At 40.7% G+C, this 20,191-nt stretch overlaps 3 protein-coding genes across 4 annotated transcripts in view; all 3 read left to right on the top strand.

Annotated features, from left to right (window-relative positions):
- Positions 1-789: 789 nt before the first annotated feature.
- Positions 790-3,466, top strand: LOC145457776 (trypsin-3-like). The gene is made up of 6 exons (XM_080336058.1): positions 790-904; positions 1,191-1,341; positions 1,442-1,595; positions 1,657-1,774; positions 2,248-2,378; positions 3,233-3,466. Exons 1-6 carry the CDS (start codon positions 847-849, stop codon positions 3,380-3,382), a joined length of 762 nt encoding a protein of 253 aa, XP_080192184.1. The 5' UTR covers positions 790-846; the 3' UTR covers positions 3,383-3,466.
- A 136-nt stretch (positions 3,467-3,602) lies between these two features.
- On the top strand, positions 3,603-16,087 carry LOC145457773 (recombining binding protein suppressor of hairless-like). Of its 2 annotated transcripts, XM_080336053.1 has the most exons (13): positions 3,603-4,608; positions 6,136-6,188; positions 6,251-6,582; positions 6,644-6,826; positions 7,779-8,007; positions 8,077-8,254; positions 10,185-10,322; positions 10,391-10,503; positions 10,976-11,116; positions 12,036-12,197; positions 12,268-12,371; positions 13,142-13,741; positions 15,110-16,087. In XM_080336053.1, the coding sequence occupies exons 1-12, from the start codon at positions 4,299-4,301 to the stop codon at positions 13,368-13,370; spliced, it is 2,172 nt and encodes a 723-aa protein (XP_080192179.1). In that variant the 5' UTR covers positions 3,603-4,298; the 3' UTR covers positions 13,371-13,741; positions 15,110-16,087. The 2 variants fall into 2 exon arrangements, with proteins under 2 accessions (XP_080192179.1, XP_080192181.1); XM_080336055.1 differs by lacking the exons at positions 13,142-13,741; positions 15,110-16,087 and adding an exon at positions 12,435-13,120.
- A 1,649-nt stretch (positions 16,088-17,736) lies between these two features.
- Positions 17,737-20,191, top strand: part of LOC145457774 (uncharacterized) — a 35,395-nt gene continuing 32,940 nt past the window's right edge. Inside the window, exon 1 of the mRNA XM_080336056.1 lies at positions 17,737-17,825. The gene's annotated coding sequence lies outside the window, so the exon portion shown is untranslated. The remainder of the gene's footprint in view (positions 17,826-20,191) is intronic.

Genomic DNA, 20,191 nt, shown 5'->3' with positions numbered 1-20,191 from the left:
AATCGATACTTCCTGCGATAACCTTATTAATAGCGCATTGTACAAAATTATAGGGGCGTATCCAGAGATCTCGAGGGGGTCGGGTTTGAGAACAACTGTGTTAGTTGGTGATCCGGTAACCCCGAGCCGTGATTATTATTTAATATATCCTGTTGCAGGCTTGCGCATCCTCATTTCGATCAGGCCACTGCTGGCCAACTTGCGGACGGTCGCATGCTGCCGTAAAACTATAATTATGCGGCCGTCCACACATAATTAAATTATCATGTGTTGGTGGCGATCAATATGCAATTCGAATTAACAAACTGATTCTTAAATCTTTGAGAGATTTTATCTCAACCTGAAAAATTTCTTCACGCTTAGCGCGATTCAGGATGACTTCAATTTTTCGTTTTTAATGTAATAATATCCTTACAATCTGAGCCCCACCATACGAATGCGAACCGCAAAGGAACATGATGAGACCTATAAAAATACCATGTTGGGGCCAATTAAATTACCCACCCCTCAAGTTACTGTAAAGACAGGAGATAGATGCGACGCATTGCAAACGCACGAAGAAGGGAAGTCAAAATTGATCTTCCGAAGCAAGTCAACAAGGATATAGTCACTTCCAGATTTTCGTAATCCTTTTGACATCGCAAGATTGTCTGATGCTAGAGCTAGACAAACATCGATATGCAACTCAGAAGAGTGAGTAATATGACGTCAAACAGAATTATATTGACAAAGGCAATTCTCAATTAATGAGAATTGACATCTGGATCGAGAACGCTAGATAGATATCCAATCTATCATGCGTCTCCAGTTTATTACATAAGTTCAAAGTGAACTTAATGGGTGACTATGCTGTTGTGGCTTACATTATTCTGTCTTTGTAAGACAATATCGGTTCATACATCAGGTAATAATTGTATTGCCATAAAATGTCGCGTTGGAGAGTTAGACTAAGATTCTTCGCGTGTCAGTGTCAAAGTGTGGTGAAGTGTATAGCCCCAAGATAGATTACAGAAACTTTAGGTGTAATTTGAAATTGTATGACCTCTCTGCCGAATCGCCGTGCAGGCGTGCAATAAATAACGTTGTACCGTGTATAGCCGCCCTAGAATATGGTACAGTTGTGATGTGCGTTATATCGTAGTAAGAGTGCAGTTACGCAGAAACTCATCGCACCTATGTTGCAATTACAGATGTTCGCATTGTCGGAGGCTACGAACCAATCCCGAACTCATCTCCCTTTATTGCTCATCTTGACCGATCGGGTACAAGTGATGGCTTCTTCTGTTGTGGTTCACTCGTGAATACTCTTTGGGTAGTTTCAGCAGCACATTGCCGATTTGAGTAAGTGATGGTCACTGACAGATGGAAATTTTTGTTTCCACATCACGTAATTAAGTTGAAATTCTATCGAGACTGATTCACATGGCGCTATCATTTTCAGTCCCAACTCAACTCCGTTCAAGGTCGTATTGGGAGATCATAATCGGTACATCGATGAAGGAACGGAACAAGAAAGACAAGTGATTTTGGCAATAAACCATCCGCTGTACAATCCAGAGATTACAGACAATGACATCATGATGCTGAAAATTGAAGTATAGGTTTGCGTGTCTGTATTTGGAGTCCATATAACGGGCGATTAAATCCATGTTACAGAGTCCGGTCTCTATCACTCAGTATGTGCAAGTGATTGGGCTTCCAGATCCGAGTAACACACTGGGCGAAGGCATTGAATGCAGAGCATGTGGGTGGGGATACACAGATTATGTTGGATGTAAGTATTGGTGAGTGGAGTATAAAGCTGAACTGTCCTGAATTGACGATTCGTATGTTATAGGAAATGTGAGGGAACGCGCAACAGTAACTTAACTTGTTGCTCACACTTCGTAGACTGATGCATTGCAACTTGCAAGCGGCTCATAGGGATTACCTAAGATATTAATCTCACAAATTTGATGTAAAGTAGGCCACTCAGATCTGGAATATCTGACTTAAATGTATACTGGAGATTCAATTTATATGTATTTCTGAACTGACGTTATCCGTGTCCTGAGTTGCTCGACACCACTGGAACAGTAAAATAGACTGGGTGGAAGGTGAAAGATGTATATGGTTTGGTTAAGTATTTTTTCAGTGCGCTAACTATCCAGAACCCCCTAGAGTTAGTGGCATGAATCTCTTACATATGGTATATGTATATGAATATATTATCAGTGACATAATAAGTGTTCCAATATATTCTCACAGCAACACTTCCTGACACACTACAATGTGCCGAAGCCTTGACAATGACAAATGAACAGTGTAATGCCAAATACTACGGTGAAATCAAATCTTCGATGTTATGTGCCGCAAGTGACGCTCACGATGCCTGCAACGTAAGTGTAATATTGATCACATCACAATCAAGTTGTGCCGTGCGTAGCAATAGTGTACATGGACATAGGCAGGATGAAAATTCGGGAGAGGTAATTGCATAATTGGGGGCCGGACAAATTTCAGAAACGACGTGGGGTCATGGATACGTTTGATGTTGCAAACATCGATGAAGTCACAATATCTAATTTCAATATTTGGACGAAAAGGTCCAGTGGTTATGCCAAATTTTACAGGACTGAAGAGGGTTGTGCAGTCGGAAATAAAGTACAACCGTATACATTTTTATATTCACAACGATATGCGTAATAGGATAACACAAAGCCGAAGTCACTATTTCAATCCCGTGATGAAGTGGTTCTTAACCGGGGGTCCGCGAAACCTCCAAATTTGCAAAATGTGTAATAACCTAATTTGTATTTTTTTTATTAGAGAAATCACGAAACAGCTTCGCTTCATAACTGCTAATATACTTGAGAACTCTCGCGTAAACAGAATGGCCGCCTTAGATGTGATATTCTACTGCGCAAACTCATTTTAATCGCAAAATTGCCAATAGCCCAATTATACAAACATATTGCTGTTTAGAGATGTTTTGCTGGTGTTTCGGAATAAATTCGCTTGTGAAAAAAATCATTTTCTCCTATGATATACATAACCGCTATCCCAGAATAACTAAAACTTAGGAGTCCGCGGGGGTATGTGACGGTCCGCGAAGACAAAAAGATTGAGAACCACTACTGCCGTAGGTTATACATTTCGCGAACGAATATTGGCAATTTACCGCATTAAGAGCCTCCTTCTGCGCTCATTGAAAGGTAATTCTTGAGAATGTAATGTTCAACATCTATAACAGGGCGATTCCGGAGGACCACTGACATGTCAGGGTGTACTACACGGCATTACGTCTACTGGATTCGGCTGCGGATATCCAAACTTCCCGGGCATCTACGTTCGAGTGACAGAATTTGTCGATTGGATGGATTCCATCATGTTGTATTTTTAAATAGTCGTGTATCAGTGGAAGACATATCATGCTGTTATTTGACTTATAAAAATCACCACGGCCATAAGAGTAATATATATCAAATATATATATGTCAAATGGATATAGGCCAGTATAGAATACATTAATCAAGACAAGGACTTTCGGGTTTGTCTGTATTAAGTGACATCATGTGATGTCGGCCTGAGCCTATCAGCCTAATCAGAAATGAACTCATTATTGAGGATTGAAGAAAATCTACTATTTATGAAAGAGAACATGAGTTTCATTCGATGTATACATTCGGCAAAGTAGGCCTAAGGCCTATGTCGAGGGTAAACGCAAAATAAGACAATCATATGACAATCATATTCTAATTTTGATGATGCAATTCATTTGTAGGCATGGAATGATATTCATAAAATAACCGAGCACACGCACTTTCCATAATCAACGGATGGCATAACCACCCCGTGAGTCATGAACGGGGCATGTCACAGTTTGCGCGCCACGCGCACGTAAAAAATCGTATGAAAGACATCGCAAGCGTTCCATTGATCAAAGGGCCAATGAACCAGTGTGTATGAAGGAAATTCGCGTATCGCGTTACAAAGTTTTCTTAACCTCTCAGCCCCCTCATTGTTCTGGTGATGTATCCTAGATTAATTTCGTATACATAACATATCATAAACAGCGTTTGTGTACTTTGCATTTGTATCGGCTTTGCGACAGGAAGCATCTCCAACAGGTGTGCCCGTAAGGCAGACATATAACATGACAAAGCCACTGTAACTCGACATATCGTAACTTAACTATCAGCAGGATAGTCGCGAGGATATGATACTCACCTTGAAGGACAGTGGAATCAATATCATGCATCAGTATAGAACAGCGAGGAAGATATCGGTATTGAACTGACTGATAACTCTTTCTCAAAATGGCGGATCTTTTCCTTCCACCAATGACTCCGATCACGTGCGACGAAGCCGAGGCCTCTGCCACGAACCAGAGGCTGTGCATGAACTACTTCGCCACTAGCCGGGAGTTCACTTTACAAACTCCGATGCCACCTCAGATAGATGCTGATAACGACAGAGAAGACCCGACACTTACGTGGGTCAGGTCGCTGCCCTCGCCCCTGATTTCATTTGACGAGTTTGGAGAAGGCACATTGCTGTATCCTAGCTATGCCGACGACAATGCGTTGCCCAGCCCCGCGTCTCATTTGGAAGACAAACCCGCAGAAGGTACTTGAGAAAAATGCCTTCAATTATAGTCGAGTTCTAGAAACCGAGTCGTGTATTTATGGAATCATTTGCGTCGAGTAGTGACATAAAAATTTTTCATATCCCGAAATTACACCTCGTGTACTTTTATCAACGGCTCGTGGGTATGGGTATATGGGGCGAATGCTACGTCAATGTAATCAATTGTGATTACGATTACACTTACAGCTAAGGCTGCATATAAAATAAACGGTGTTTTAAACAAATGCCTTTTTCAAACTGTTTTTTTTTTCAAACGTTGTAAAATTATGCTATAATTGTGCAAATATTTTCGAAAACATGTAGTAGAGGAGCCTACGGACGATTTGCACCCAATATAGTCGACGTATACGATATGGAATGGCTGGAACCCTCGAAATCTTCGTCGGTTCGACAGTTATAGCAAGTAGATAGAGATCATTGGGACGGAATGGGTGTTCTGATGATGATGACCGCCGGCCGTAAAAATACTGCATAACGATATAGTCCTGGTTAAAGATATTTTTGGTCTGTTTATGACAGTGGTCGGGAGCCCTTTTCGTCGAAAGATCCATATTAATTTTCAATTGTCAATGCCAATCCATTCTGGCGTCACAAATAAATATTCGTGCTGACGGCATGGCTAAAAAATTAAATGAAAACGTGATTTAAACAAGGCCCATGTTTTTAACATGTGTGTTTTAAATTGATTTTTGTTTTAACTGAAACCCTATAGTTAATACTGACAATAGTCGATTACGAATACGATTACATCGGAAAGTAATCACTATCATCCACAATTAAATTTATTTTGCTTCCGTCAAGACGAACCTTGACGACAAATTCGAAGACAATAGTACTATGTCGAATATCTACCGACATTAGCATGTTTTATTAAAAAATTTATCAAATCAATACAACATAAGATTGCGATATAATGAAAAGATAGGAGGGTGCCGAAACAACTTGAAGTAGTCTTTTAATCAGACACCCGTAATAATAATTCGCTACTTGCGGCCCAATGATTCGCATAGTGAATACAGTGGCTACTTGTGGTGAAGAGCACTGGGCAGCATTCCTTGTTCACAAATGTTCTGTTTAGTCCTTGCAGCACTGAGCACCATTCTTTGGTCACAAATGTCCTGTTTAGTCCTTGCAAAGGTTAAAAGTTGAATTCGAGTTGATATATGTAAAATGATGGATTGCGATCACCATTACATTATTGTTTTCAAATGGAATCGATTACGGTAATTATTTAGAAATGCTGTAGTCCTCGCAATCAACTAGGATCACAAATCATGATTATCCCAGCATGTCAGCTCGCAACACAGCGCTCGATTTTCCATGTCTGACGTCATTAATGTGTGATACGAATGATTTAACGATGAGAACGTTACTAAAGCACTTGCCCAATATGAAATTAAATCATTGCACCTTTTTACTACAACCACTGGCGATCAGCCAAACTAGGAAATTGCCCTTGTCAAGGAACTTGCCGCGTACGATTTAATGTTGATATAATACTTCCAGATAGAAAGGAAACTGAAGAAAATGCAATCGCATCGATCAATGACTCCTCTCAGGTATACGATGCACTTTTCTCTGAACATTACCTACTGAATACTGACCAAAATATGTCCTGTAGATGGCAGCCACGATCTCGCTAGCATCAGACACAGTTCAAGATGAACAGGAAAACAATGCGACTCCGGTTATAAACACACCCGCTGAAGATCCAGGACAAAGTATTCCGTCGACATCACACAGCGACGTAATAGACTTGACTGGGAATTCAGATGAAAGTTCTAAATCACACGCAAAGCCGAAACGCAGAACCCATCCCAATATGAGCGAGACCAAGAAACGAGCCCTCGATATGGCATCTCCAATAAGCATACCACCGAAACGTAGAATCACAGTAACTCCATCCGTCTCGAATGTCTTGGAATTGGGAGAGGCGTTCTCGCCCAATGACAGGTAACTGAATGCCGGGAAATTTTGAATTAAGTCGCCAGTCGTCTGGTCTGCTTTCTCACAGGGCTTCGTCTGTGGAAAGTTATCACAGCACAAACTCGGACTTTGTGTTGACGCCTGCGAACCCGCTGCCGAATCATAGAATGACGAGGGACATTGTGAAGAGATATTTGAAAAGGGGAGACGAAACGAAGATCATCATTCTGCACGCGAAAGTGGTGCAAAAGTCCTACGGGACAGAAAAAAGGTTTGTGTGACCCCTGGCATGAAGCAGCATGCACGCTAACGTGTTTGGAACTTGGATTTCTATTGTTTGGTTGATATACTCCTCGTCCTCGGTGTGATCATAGTAGTCAATGTTGCTACTCAAGTATAGTAGCAGAAGTAAGACAGTAAATTTCTACCCAATTACTAGTAGAAGTAACTATTTCCCAAATGTGCCAAAACTACTAGAGAGAGATGGTATTCTTTTTCGCCTGCACCATCGAGGTGCTTTGACGACGGAGATGCGATATGGCCTTTATAGTAAGGTCATCTAGTCTGCACCCCCGGTTTTTTCTCCTCCATGCTATCCGTGATTGCCGAGCGCCTAGCGCCGCTGATACCAGTTTTCGAGTCTTTGGTCTAACCCGGCCGGGGATCGAACCCACGACCTACCGACCGAGAAGCCGGACGCACAACCATATTTTTGGCATTAAAGCTGTGGTCGCTACTTTCGTAGTTGCAGGATGCATCTTCATGATTAGCGCAAATGGACTAATAAACTACCAATAGGCGCAATCTTCGAAAATATATTCAGCAGTCACTACGATGACTATTTCAAGCGGTTCTTATGATGACATCACAAATAACAGTGATACAAACTTAATTTAAAACTATATACTCTTTATTTTTGAAATTCATTTTTGAGCAGTTTTTCCTAAAAAAAACTTTTCCGGTCAAAGTAAAAGTACTCTATTACCCCTTGAGTAAGTGGTGCAAGAAGGCAAAACCCGCTTCGAAAAAGTAGAAGGAATACGTTATTGACCACCTATGGATATTCCTATACCGGCACTTGCTAAGAGTCCGTTGATGTGTGATTCAAACAACTTCTCGAGCTTGATTAAAATCCGGTTTTGTTTCGTATTCAGTGAAAGTCCCGTTTCTGTAGACCGAACATATTTAATTGTAGACAGCGGTGATATGTTTCCACTGTTTAGATTCTTTTGCCCACCACCATGCATAAAATTAGTTGGAGACGGATGGAAAACGAAGAAACGACGGAAAAACGCATCTACCACGTCGACATCATCCCCCATGGCTTCACCGATGGGCATCATCAACTCTCCAGCCCCTGGTCCCAACACAAAAGCGTCAGAAGTTTGTGCTTTCGTCGGGGTAGGCGGAAATGAAAACGACTACCAGCAATTACACTTCGATTCCACAAAGGTGAAACATAAATTCAAATACCGCCGTATATATCACCATTAATTAAGCACGGAATTCCGGTTTTGGAAGGGATACGCGGCCGCTAGAAACTTGCACACTCCAGACTCCGAGAAAAGAAAGCACTTTCAACTGAACGTGAAAATGTTCTACGGTGACGGAACGGAAATAGGACTGTTCCATTCCATGCCGATCAAAGTGATATCCAAGCCTAGCAAAAAGAAGCAGAGCGTCAAGAATAATCCCGAACGTAAGATTAGTTTTTGTATTCCGTCACTGCAAATAGCATTTGTGGCTTATAAAAAATTCATGTATGCAAGTGGTGCATGGAGATCATTGAGATAGCATGTGGGATGTCAGAATGTGGAAGCAAAGTAAACAAAATCCCTACTGCACCGCAATTACAGTGAGCCAGCTCATCTCCAGTTAAGCCAGGGATATATAAAACTCACAGGGATATCTCTAGGTTAAGCTAAGGTCCTTTGCTAATGACGGGGCCCCCGTACAACCTAGTCTCATAATGATGACATGATGCGGTATTCGCGATTCGGCGTGCCCTTCGATGACATTTCGACTTCAATTCATTGCCTTATTTGTGCGCACCTAAACCAACCTTGATTGATATCGGGAAACGTGTGTCGTAACGATGCGTGACATAAATTTATCAGACAATTGATTTCGAATGATCAGAGTCGTATAGCACGGTTAGAAAAGTTAAAGGTTACCGTAGATTGATTCCTAAAAACGATTAGTTTTCAAGAAAAGGTGTTAACTGATCATTCCGCGGAGCAGGTTTTAGAAATCATATTTTTGCTCTCTGCTGCATTCCCAGAACCACTCAAATATGGTTTTACGTAAGATCTTAAGGCCAGATAAGGCCAGATATCTTGTGATATGGACTCCCTATCATATCCGCTATTGTTTAACTTATACCTAGCTACAGGACATCTTCCGGGCCCGATAAATAGTGCATATTTAGTGTGTAGGATTACTGGAGTCATATCTGCTACGTTAATTATATACACGGCAAGCCAAATACGTTTTTAGCATATGGCGTATTCCTACATTCTGATGACCTGTTAATCAACTGAATGAAGCATACATCAATTGGTAAAATAGGTGCTTGCGGGCGTTTTGGGGGCGGGATACCGACCAAAATAGTTACCTGTCATCTTTACCAGACAGTTCGTCGATTTGTCCGGTCACCCACGCTGTTGCGCAGTATGGGCGACGGCTATTCAAGAGAATTCGACCGGTGCGATATCGTGTTATGTTATCCATTTTTCCACCTTAGTGACGGATAAAACATGCCAAGAGAATTCGACCGGTGCGATGTCGTGTTATGTTATCCTTTTTTCCACCTTAGTGACAGATAAAACATGCCAGATATATGACGCTGACCTCGCGAGGAAAATGTCAACACAATCGGTCTTGTTGTGTTGCAGACGTAGTACCAACACCAAGTTGAACTATTCATAGCGCTCTGCAAATTTGAAAATCGAATTTCCATAACGTACAGATCAATAGAAGCATCATGCACACGGTTGAATTTGCTTGTTTTCGTGCAATTTTATTGTTCTAAATATGATACTATTCTTATACTGGATACGTAAGTAGATCTCTCTATAACATACAGAAAATTTAACCTCATACAACGATTCTGATTTCAAAATCAATGCTATTTCTTCGTGTTACCGCGGATATTTGTGAGTTGTGGGTTGCATTGTTTCATAGTTTTTGATCTCTGGGTAACATGATTGATTCTTAGTCAACAAAACGGAGTAGTTTCGGATTGTCCCGATTGTGTCACCAAATTAAATGCAAGTTAGTGACACCCCATTTTAACCTATTTGCAAATATTACTTGGCTACTTTACAGAGCAATCATTTTCACTTTTTTGTTTTAACTATCTACTTTTGGTCTGTCACGCTGCGTTACGTAGGGCCGGCCTTGGTAAGGGCTGCACCAAAGTATTCTATGTGTTTTGAATCGTTATCGTGTGAATCTAAACGTTGGTCAGATGTTGGCCGTTTGATAACGAGCTGGATTAATTTTATGTTCATTACATGCGAGACCATGCGGGCTATGAAATGGTCTATGGCTCAACCACGACCTAGTTGGTGCAATACCGAATTACGTTAATATAGGTGTTGGCATAATCCTTCACTTGTGGTTCAAAGTGTGCATCGCGTCCGGTACAAAGGTCTCTTTCTTCAATCGATTACGTTCGCAGACTGTATCGACCAGGTATTTGTACGCAACCAGGAATGGATTTTCCGCCAGTTCAACTCACTGGGGATCATTCTGGATCTATCTCGGTAACTATTCTCGGCCCGACTTCGTCCACGTGCATCGGAATCTCCCATTCCTACATTTGCATTCCTAGTAAAAGACGATGACGAAGACAGGACCATTTTTGAAGCCCGCGAAGGCTATATCCATTACGGAAACCCGGTGAAGCTGGTCTGTTCATTAACGGGGATGTCTCTTCCGAAAATGGTACGATTGCATGGTCAAAGTAGACTATCAACTGAGGTTTTGATCATCTGATCATCAAAAAAATTCTGGTGGCGTATGGTTTATATGCTGCTCTCGTGGCTCGTTTAACCTTCATCGCGAAGTAGAACAAATAATAATGAAGCGCTCAGCACTTGCTCAAGCACAAATCTTTGAAAATGTAGTCGAGACGATACTAGCATGTATGAACGCAAATGTTTATTGTGGAATCGTCACAGTTTCTGCTCTGAAATTAGACCATATTATACAATACTTTCTAAAGCGGCTTGCTTGTTCAGGTTTATAACTAATTCTTCTAATTGAAAAGGTTTGGTTTGCTTGATGGGTATAGTATACTTGTTGATTAAAATCAAGGACTTCACGCCGGACTTCAATCATGCACCGATCTATTTACATTATACTGGATCGGCAAGATTATCAACTGAACATAAATATATTGATATTTTTTATTCAGGTTATCAGGAAGGTTGACAAGCAAGATGCCATCATCGACACGGATGAGCCGGTATCTCAGCTACACAGATGTGCAATGTTCCTTCATAAGACGAAACGACAGTATATCTGCGTGTCACAAGAAAATGTCGTGGCACATACGGTATACTAGAGCGGTGCTAATTTGAGATGCACGGGCCTATATTAACCGATGTCGCTGATGTCATAAACTTTTAGTTTGGGTATAGTGTCCACGTCGTTTGGAAGTTCGTTTTATATCAGACCATTCCGACAGCAGGCAAAAGGAGTATGTGTAGGGTTGCATTTAAAACAAACGGTGTTTTCAAACACTTTGTCTAAAACACGTTTTAAACAGTGTTTTAAAAAAAAGACCTTTAAAAAATCGTGTTTTTTTAAGTTGTAAAATTATGCAATAATTGTGTAAATACTTTCCAAAAAACATGTAATATGAGCCTACAGACAATTACCATCAGATAGAGCCGACGTATATCGGGAACATTATCAGTACAGATATTTCGTCAAAGGAGCTATATTTACCCTATATTTTCAATTGTCAATGTCAATCCACTATGACGTAAGAATTGATTATTCGTGACGCCATGGCTTTAATAAAACAATAAAAAAAACACGTTTTAAATTGGGGCCTTGTTTTAAACATGTTTGTTTTAAATTGATTTTTGCTTTAAATGCAACCATAGGTATGTGATAGAAACAAATTACACTTCTCATTGCAGATAATTATCTATTTCGCGTCTTCTGCTCGGCCTGTAAGAACGATCCTAAATACAATGACGTAGACTAATTATATTTGTGTGGTCTATAAGCTTGGCAATTTACCGATTTCCAGTAAATTTATGTAAATAATAATCCATTGATGCACCTCTAACCAGAACGAGCTATCGAGCATCGTTTTATATGACGTATATGCTCTGAATTACAGCTTTTATGTTGTGCCGCAGGGGTTCGGCTGGAAATTTCGGATTCATCCTCACTTTCTATCAAATAAAATAGCTTCAACAGAAGTATAATAGCAATAATAGACATCGCAAGATTTGTTTCAGGCTAGCCCGAATCCAAGCAATGGCAATGCGGAGCATTTGAATGACGGCTCCTGCTGGACGATTATTTCTACCGAAAAAGCGGAGTACTGTTGGAGCGACAGCTCCTTGCATCTATCGAATAACATAGCGGTATCACCCGTCCCAGTTGTAAGCTCTCTCCAGGTGCGTAAGAGTAATAAGCGCACACATATACAAACGAAGGTTACTATATAAAGTTTCGAATGGCACGCAGATCAACGGCGGCGGGCAAATGGCGATGGCGGAATTACTTGGGGAGAACTTCGCACCGAATCTAACTGTATGGTTCGGAATTGTTGAAGCCGAAACCATGTACAGGTCGTTATATGTCGTTGTGTATAGATGCATATATAGTGTTATTCTTCACTGCTAATTTCCTAGATTGGAAGCAGAATCAATTGTATGGTTGTGGCAATAGTAGTATAGTGGATACTAAAAGGTAATATTCTCAAAGATTGCGTAAAAAGTGGGATATAAAATGAGAAACTTCGCAATTTACAGTTTATGGCAGGGACGGGCAACATACAGAATTTTGAGCGGCCGTCAAAGAGTTCTATCTTGAAAGTAAAATTCTAATCTGAAAATATTGACTAATTTTATGCGTCACAGAATGAATCAAATTTTGCCAACCTGAGAAAGATAGTCAATTGGTCATGAAACTACTTTTTCTGTTCGGGTCGCCATGCATTTGGGAGCAAACATTTACGAGCATAAACACTAACAAGACAAAGCTGCGTTCCTATCTAACTGACATTCACGTGCATTCTTTACTAAGGTTTTCTCCGTCCGACACACAGCCATAGAAAAAGAACTTGTTTGACAACGTTAATGAACTCATTAAATACTGTTCTGGGTCACTATGCTTCATACTTAAAGTCTACACTAAATAAATTTATTCCTTGTATAGGTGTATAGATACGCGATTAATGTATCGATTCAGGTATCTAGCCAGCCCGTGACGTTCTATTGGTATAGTCGTAATGGCTTCAGAATGTTAGGATTCAATAATTGTTGTAGTATCGGGAGAAAGGGTTGCTACATCGCTTACGTTTCTCGCCACGAAAACGACAGAAACCTTGAACTTATAGGTGTGAAGAATGTCTTCTGTGTGTGGTCCCGGAGATCAGCAAAATAAAACCTGATTGGAGAATCGTAGAAGAGCCGATCAAGGTTCCGCTCGTGCTAATTCGCGAAGATGGCGTACTATACCCGACGCATATCGACTTTTACTACATGCCGGAGCCGGGACCTAAAGCGGACCCTCACCCAACGATCCGGGAAATACTGAGAAGCAGGAAGTTCGTCAATAATATGTGAATCATGAGCTGATTTGATACAAATGTCCAGCATGGTCAAGTCGGTCGGTGCTGATCTCTACAAATGGTCCTGTTGTTGCAGACTATGGTGATATAAGTATATTAGGATGTTCTGTACCTCGTTGCATCGATGACGCGACACCTCATTTATCACGACAAACAGTCTGTCAGTAGCACCGCTAGCGACCGCATATGTCACACCGCGTTTGGAATTTGAATTTTCCGACATCAAGGCTATTGTTTTAAAATATAGCACCATCATTAACAAATTGGGTACGCTATTACTCCTGTAACGTTAAATTTGTAGCAAACAACGCACAAAAATAGCTATTTGGAACGGATGTCAACAGGCCTATTACTTATGCTCAGGCCGTGTTATTTTTGGCATATGCCAAAACTGCCAAAAATAACTTATTTTTGGCATTTTTCGATTTTTATTTTTGGCAGTTTTGGCATCGTCCTCTAAATAGATAGTTTCAGCCTCGAATTAGTCACAAAAACGCTTTATTTGGGCTAGTTTGTCAAAAGACACCACAAAATGTGCAGTATCCACGTATAATCAGTGCCAACGAACAATAATAAGAAAAAAAACCTAACGATTTCATAGGTTAATAATATCAAACAAAACCACAAAATGTGCAGTATCCATCGGAATCACTGCCAATGAGCAAAAAAAAAAGAAAGAAAAGCCTAACAAACACGCTCAACAGCTGATTGTTACAGCTGTTGAATTGACTTAAATCGTTTGCACTGTAACAGTGCTTCCAAACTCATGTCAGCTAAGTTTCTCCTAAATTCATTTCTCGCCCAGCGAATCTGGGAAATATCGGCTTCAACAGTAGCCGTTGAGGGAAAGACTGTTGCCAGTCATCCACAAAAGGTTTTCAGAGCTTCAAAATCTTTGGAGGGCCGAACCGGCTTCCATGCATCATGAAAATAGATCACTACGCCAGTGCCATCGATCTTATCGCGGAAAGAATTTTCTTCCCGATCCTTTTCCAGGAGTTTCCTGTGTTGTCTCTCAACACATTCTATTTAGTAGCCCGACTTTCATTTCTCCTTCAGTCTACCGATATATTTTCGGAGGACTTCTGTCACTTCAGGTGGCTTTAATATTACCAACTCGCATGGAAGAGTCCTGGGAAGGTTAGATTGTTTAAGAACATTGGCGCAACAAGACTGTCTGGCGAAACGAGACTATGCATCTCAGAAATAGCCAGACAGTTTGTTGCGTCACCATGTTCAACTCGATCGCGATGCAAAAATCGTGGTTGATTTTGGGGGTTCCAGTTCCATGAGCAGAATACAATTTATATTTTAATAATCAGTACTGCGGCAGCTTCTCATTGATACCCGTTTTATCAAATTTAGCGCTCGACAAGCTGGTCAAAAATGGTCGTAAAATTGCCTTTGGACAAATGGAAAGTATGACGTAAACCAAATGCAGTCAGCCGTTCAATCTCGCTGAACCCACACCATTTAGGACACCATGCTTTCACCCCTAATGGGTGGGCTGGACCCAGATTAAGAAACATGCCTTTCACAAACGCTCTTCTCGCTTGTGAAGCGGTCATGTTAACACAACACCATGAACAAAATCCACTATTTGGCAGGCCGTGTTATTTTTGGCATATGCCAAAAATTGCTTATTTTTGGCAGTTTTGGCATCTGGCTCCTGAAATGCCAAAAATAACACGGCCTGAGTTATGCATCAACTGTTATGGCTAGGATAATAATCAGCTGTTCGGAATTGTATTAACCACAAGAAAAGATACACTTGGCAAATAACAACAGTATAAGCGCCCACACCTATATTCACAAAATATTGCAATTGAGGTAGCCTCGCGAATAGAGCAGTGACGACGAAAGTGCAAGTCTTGGTAAGCTAGAGGCAACTGTAACTACACACGATGTGAATATCGTCCCTGTGTCAAAACTATTGAATTGATTCGATTCCGATCTCCGAGTCTTTTTCCAGTTGGATAACAGTCCAGTCAAGATCCACGTAACAGCGCATATTAAAACTATATTGAGGACTTTGCACATGTCAATGTATGTCCGGATTGTCCGCATATCTGTCGTGTTTGTGGTCGTTGTAGTCCTTTCAAATCGCATGCTTGCAATTGTTTCACCGATTGCAGTAGTGTTGAACTGATCCATATTATCGCATTTTATGCTGTCTAATAACTATACGCTTTGATACCCAAGTCGCCAGGAAAACCACCTAGCTAAAACTTCACACTGTATTCAGCATTACGTCTGCCGCCACCAACTCCGTATTTGTAATTACGTAATGTATACTATCTATATATATATATATTGAAATATATTCCTTAGTAGGCTTCGTAATTGCGAGAATTGCATAGTTGCATGTTTCAGTGAATCGGTATAAGTTTATATAGGGTTTGTTTTACTGATCTCTCAAATAGTGTTATTCATATTATGGTAAAGTTGAGTCAGTTTTGAATCGTATATACGAATATACGAATTGTAAGTATAGAGTCTACGAAGTATGCAGTAACATTCCTGGCTATTTCTACGACGGGTGGAATCGGGCAGGAAATGCGTGGCGACTGATGACTTCCGTGTTAACGCTGCGACTTTCTTTTGTGTTATTACTGAAGATTGTGATCATGTTGATAAATTGCTTTTAAGAGGGGTGGACGCCTCTAAATAATATTTCTGTGTTGTTCGTTTATCAAAATTTATTGACTTCAATATATCGCCTGTTTGCGATGTAGTGAAAAGCCAGAAAAGGTATGAAGAAGCAGAAACGACGGGCGAGTCGGGGCCTAAACTATCATCATCAACCCTAAACCTCCCAACATACTGCAAACTTCCATAATAGCACAAACAATAACCCACGAGTGCACAGAATTTCCGTGAAATCATTTTATTGAAGGAATTTAATCAAGGCCGAAAATAGGCGAATAGAAAATGTTATTTATATGACACTGAGCATTGTTGGTCGCGATCGGGCGTGTGCAATGTGCAATGTGCATAATAAAAAAAGAAAGAATTGAAATTCTGAAAGAATGCCGGCTGGTTCAAAACGGTTGGCCCCGTGAACTTTGACTCTTTTCATGCGTGATGCGTGTGCTTGTGCACTGTGCAGTATGCACTGGGTAATGTGGGCATCTAAGGTCGAAGAAGAGGAATCCATCTACTAACTTCTCTCCAGGTCGCTTTATAAAGCCGATATTTCAGGCCGGACTCTAACCTCATCCGGTGTAGGATCAATCGAAGATCTCAGTACTCATAGTCCTAGATCGATTACTGTCAGTAGACGTGGGTCGCACGTTCTTGGTATTTTTACAGAATATGAGAATTATATTCATATTAGCGCCGAACGTGCCGATGATCCCGAGCAAGCTTATTACGAGGCTCAAGTCGTAAATAGTCACAGTGATAGCTCGCGGTATGTGTCGGGGAATGAAAAAGGCTGTCAAGTCCGAAGTGACAGCTACCGAAGCCCCGATAACAGAGCGTATGAGAGTAGCTGATATTGAGTCGACGCTTTCTTACTTACTGCCGGTAAGGCGTCTGATAGTAGGGCACTTATTTTCTCCAACGCAAGCCACCGTTTCTTTCATTTTGTCTTTCATCCGTACTGATAGTCTTTTGGGGGTTGATTTTGTGGACGAACCGAACGATTGTTGTCTCATTTTCTTGGTGATAACCATCGGATAAATAAAGAGGCTTAGAAACGTGCCTTGCGACAAAACGAGAAACACGCCGGGTATCAAGTTGGCACTGACATTCCACGCCATGACGCCGTCTATGTTTTCCGAAATTACGCAGCCAATATCTATAGTTTTGTACGAGTGGGGTATAGTAAAGCCGCATAGAACTCCAACGGAAATGAGAGACAGGGTTACAAGCATGGTCCAGCTGACACAGTTCGAATAACGTCCTATCATGCCCTTTACAGTCGGGTGCGCATAAATCGCTCTATGGCGTAACCACAAGAAGAAGTACACCTGCCAAAGTACGACGTAATAAGCAAACACGCCGATGTCCATGATTACTTCGCAGTACGGGAAAAACCGTGGGTGAATAAGCAGCTGGCTAAGCGCAAGTCTTGGTATACTCCAAGCTACTGCAACATGCAGGCCACGTATATCTTTCCGCCGTCGAGTTTGGCTCGTTCTGAAGACGGCACCCTCCATTTCCTGGTCGCTTTTCCGTAGATCAACATGCAGATTAATATCCAGCTGACCAGACATAACATCGCGATATTGACGGCCTCACAAATCGGTATTAAAACCTCGATGGTACCGTACGCCGGTTCTGCGGCGGATAAATTTGAGCGGGGTATCGCTATGGTCGCGGCTTGCTCTTGTACCGGTGCAGGGTGCAGCCATGATCGCATTGAGCGTAGGCAGCTTTGGCGGTATCGATGGCCGGGTTGCAAATTTCAAGTTATCTATGCTGCATGCAGCCAGGCTGCTTGATAGTGACTGGATATTAAATTTTAAAGAGTCGTTAAATATCAGATGTGCTATTAACGTCAAACTACGATGAGTCATATAGGAATGCAGTGACGCCTTCCGCTCAATATATCCTTCTGCGTAAGCCGGAGGATGAATATGAAAGGGAGGCTGCCTGATCAGTACAGGGGTGCATGTAGTAAAGTAAAATGAAAAGTGCACTATTCTATTTTCGATATATCCTTATCGGCGTCATGGTAATAAACACTATACAGTTAGAGGCATGTCGTATTCGTATATGCAATATGCATGGCAGATGTCAAATTCACCGCAAGGATGATATCCACATATGCGCGAAATATTGCCATAGCAGGTAAAAATATATCAAAAACCAAAGCACAAGAAATACTACTTGAGAGTACCACATGTCGCAAATGCGTGTTTGCGTTAAATACGTTCGATTCCATTCCATTCCACATCTATAAACGAGCTCATTAGGAATTTCCGCACTTTACAGCCGTGCGTCAATACCTTTATGACGTAATTTTCCAGATAATGATTGATTTTCAAACTAGACTGGAGCATTGATAAAAGCGTGAAATTCCTTCATTTTTGATTAAATAAGAAACGATAGTAGGAAACATTTGACACATATTAAACTTCAGAGCCCAGCAAAATCTTTTCTGACCTAACGCATGACGGATTCCGCATAAGTGATCCAACGCAGTCATGTGTCGTTGACCGTATTGCTCAAAATACTGCCTTCTCTAAATTTCTGAAATACTGCCGATTAGTCATCCATCCGCTTGCCAAGTGAGAAACATCAGCGAATCCGGAGTGTTTTATTTTCAGCGACCCAAGGAAACAACTCAGTTTACGGTATACACAAACCCAATGCGTGATATACCTAAATATAGTGTACAGTAGGGGTCTTCAAAAATGAATTTTTTTCTCAAATCGTACTGGCTACTAACCAACTAGTGGAAGCGGGGTTATTGCCGTCAAATAATTTCGTTTATGAATAAAATAGTATTTACGGTGACCCATTCTTCAATTATTTATTATAGTGGTACCCACCGTAAATACTATTTTATTCAAAGCCAAATTTTTCGACGGCAATAACTCCGCTTTCACTGGTTGGAATTGAAACAAATTTGGTGAACATCGTTTCTATAGACAACCCTACACTTTCATGGGGGGAACAGAAAATTTTCAAATGTTTTGTTTTTTATTTTCATATAATAAATAGAAACTTTCTTCTCCGGTATCAATGCGGCTACTGGTTGGAATGGAGCCAAATTTGGTGTGTAGCCTCAAATTAGGTAACCTAAAAATATTATCAAGTAGCCAGTACGATTTGAGAAAAAAAGTCATTTTTGAAGATCCCTAGTGTACACTGTTGTACACTGTACAGTAGGGCTGTTCAAAAATAACTTTTTTTTCCTGATTCCAGCCATTCACTGATTAAATTGTCAGGTTGCCACAACAAAGGCTGCACACCAAATTTGGTTCAATTCGAACATGTCTAAGCGTCCGCAGAGCCAATTAAAATTTTTAATTTACTACGTAAAATTAAAAAAAAAAATTTAAAATTTTTCTCTCAACCCCATGAAAATGTTGAGATGTCTTCAAAGACCATGCAAATGAAATTTGAGTCAATTCCAACCTGTAGAAACGGAGTTATTTGAGTTTTTCGTTGATAATTCTCGGATTATCCACCAATCAAGGATAATTGGAGAATTATCAACGAAAAACTCCAATAACTCCACTTCTACTAGTCCAAATTGAGTCAAATTTTTTTTGCATCGTCTCTGAAGACAGCTCAACAATTTCATGGGGTTGACAGAAAAATTTGAAAATTTTTTTTTTTCAATTTTCATGTATAAATTTAAAATTTTAATTGGATCCGCGGAGCCCTATGCTTGTTAGAATTGAACCAAATTTGGTGCGCAGCGTTTTTTAAGGTAACCTGACAATTTAATCACTGAATGGCTGGAATCCGGAAAAAAAAGTTATTTTTGAACAGCCCTACTGTACAGTGTACCTGTACAGTGTACACGAGAGCCTAACGAAGGCTCATATGAACTATTTTGCATACTGAGCCGTGCTCACGGAGTAATCAAATACGGAGATTTGAGCATCAATATAGAAATCAAATAGCCTGTTGCAAATTTGAGTGGGCTTATGCAGCTGTTGAGACGAGATTTGTTCCTGAAGATAAATTCAGTAGAGGTGGTCAAAGTCGGCAGCGTTACTACTTAAGTGGAAGTAAACAATGGTGATTTGACAAGTAGGCCTACTCAATTCGCTTCAAAAAGTGATTTGTTAGAGCGGGGTGGCCATCATGAGGCCGTAAGGAGATTTGTGCGTCCGTCGACACGTAATTCAATTA

Source organism: Botryllus schlosseri, chromosome 15, assembly GCF_051294905.1.
Source record: "Botryllus schlosseri isolate E-star chromosome 15, Bs_hap1, whole genome shotgun sequence".
NCBI lineage: Eukaryota > Metazoa > Chordata > Ascidiacea > Stolidobranchia > Styelidae > Botryllus > Botryllus schlosseri.
Note: the sequence above shows the minus strand (reverse complement) of the source record. Positions and strands in the feature narration are given on the sequence as shown.

Coding starts and splice junctions, on each gene's coding strand:
- LOC145457773 (XM_080336053.1), top strand. CDS start 4,299: ATGGCGGATCTTTTCCTTCCACCAATGACTCCGATCACGTGCGACGAA. Junction 4,609..6,135: donor GGAAGACAAACCCGCAGAAG/GTACTTGAGAAA, acceptor TAATACTTCCAG/ATAGAAAGGAAACTGAAGAA. Junction 8,255..10,184: donor CGTCAAGAATAATCCCGAAC/GTAAGATTAGTT, acceptor TGTGGTTCAAAG/TGTGCATCGCGTCCGGTACA.
- LOC145457776 (XM_080336058.1), top strand. CDS start 847: ATGCTGTTGTGGCTTACATTATTCTGTCTTTGTAAGACAATATCGGTT. Junction 1,342..1,441: donor GCAGCACATTGCCGATTTGA/GTAAGTGATGGT, acceptor TATCATTTTCAG/TCCCAACTCAACTCCGTTCA. Junction 1,775..2,247: donor ATACACAGATTATGTTGGAT/GTAAGTATTGGT, acceptor ATATTCTCACAG/CAACACTTCCTGACACACTA.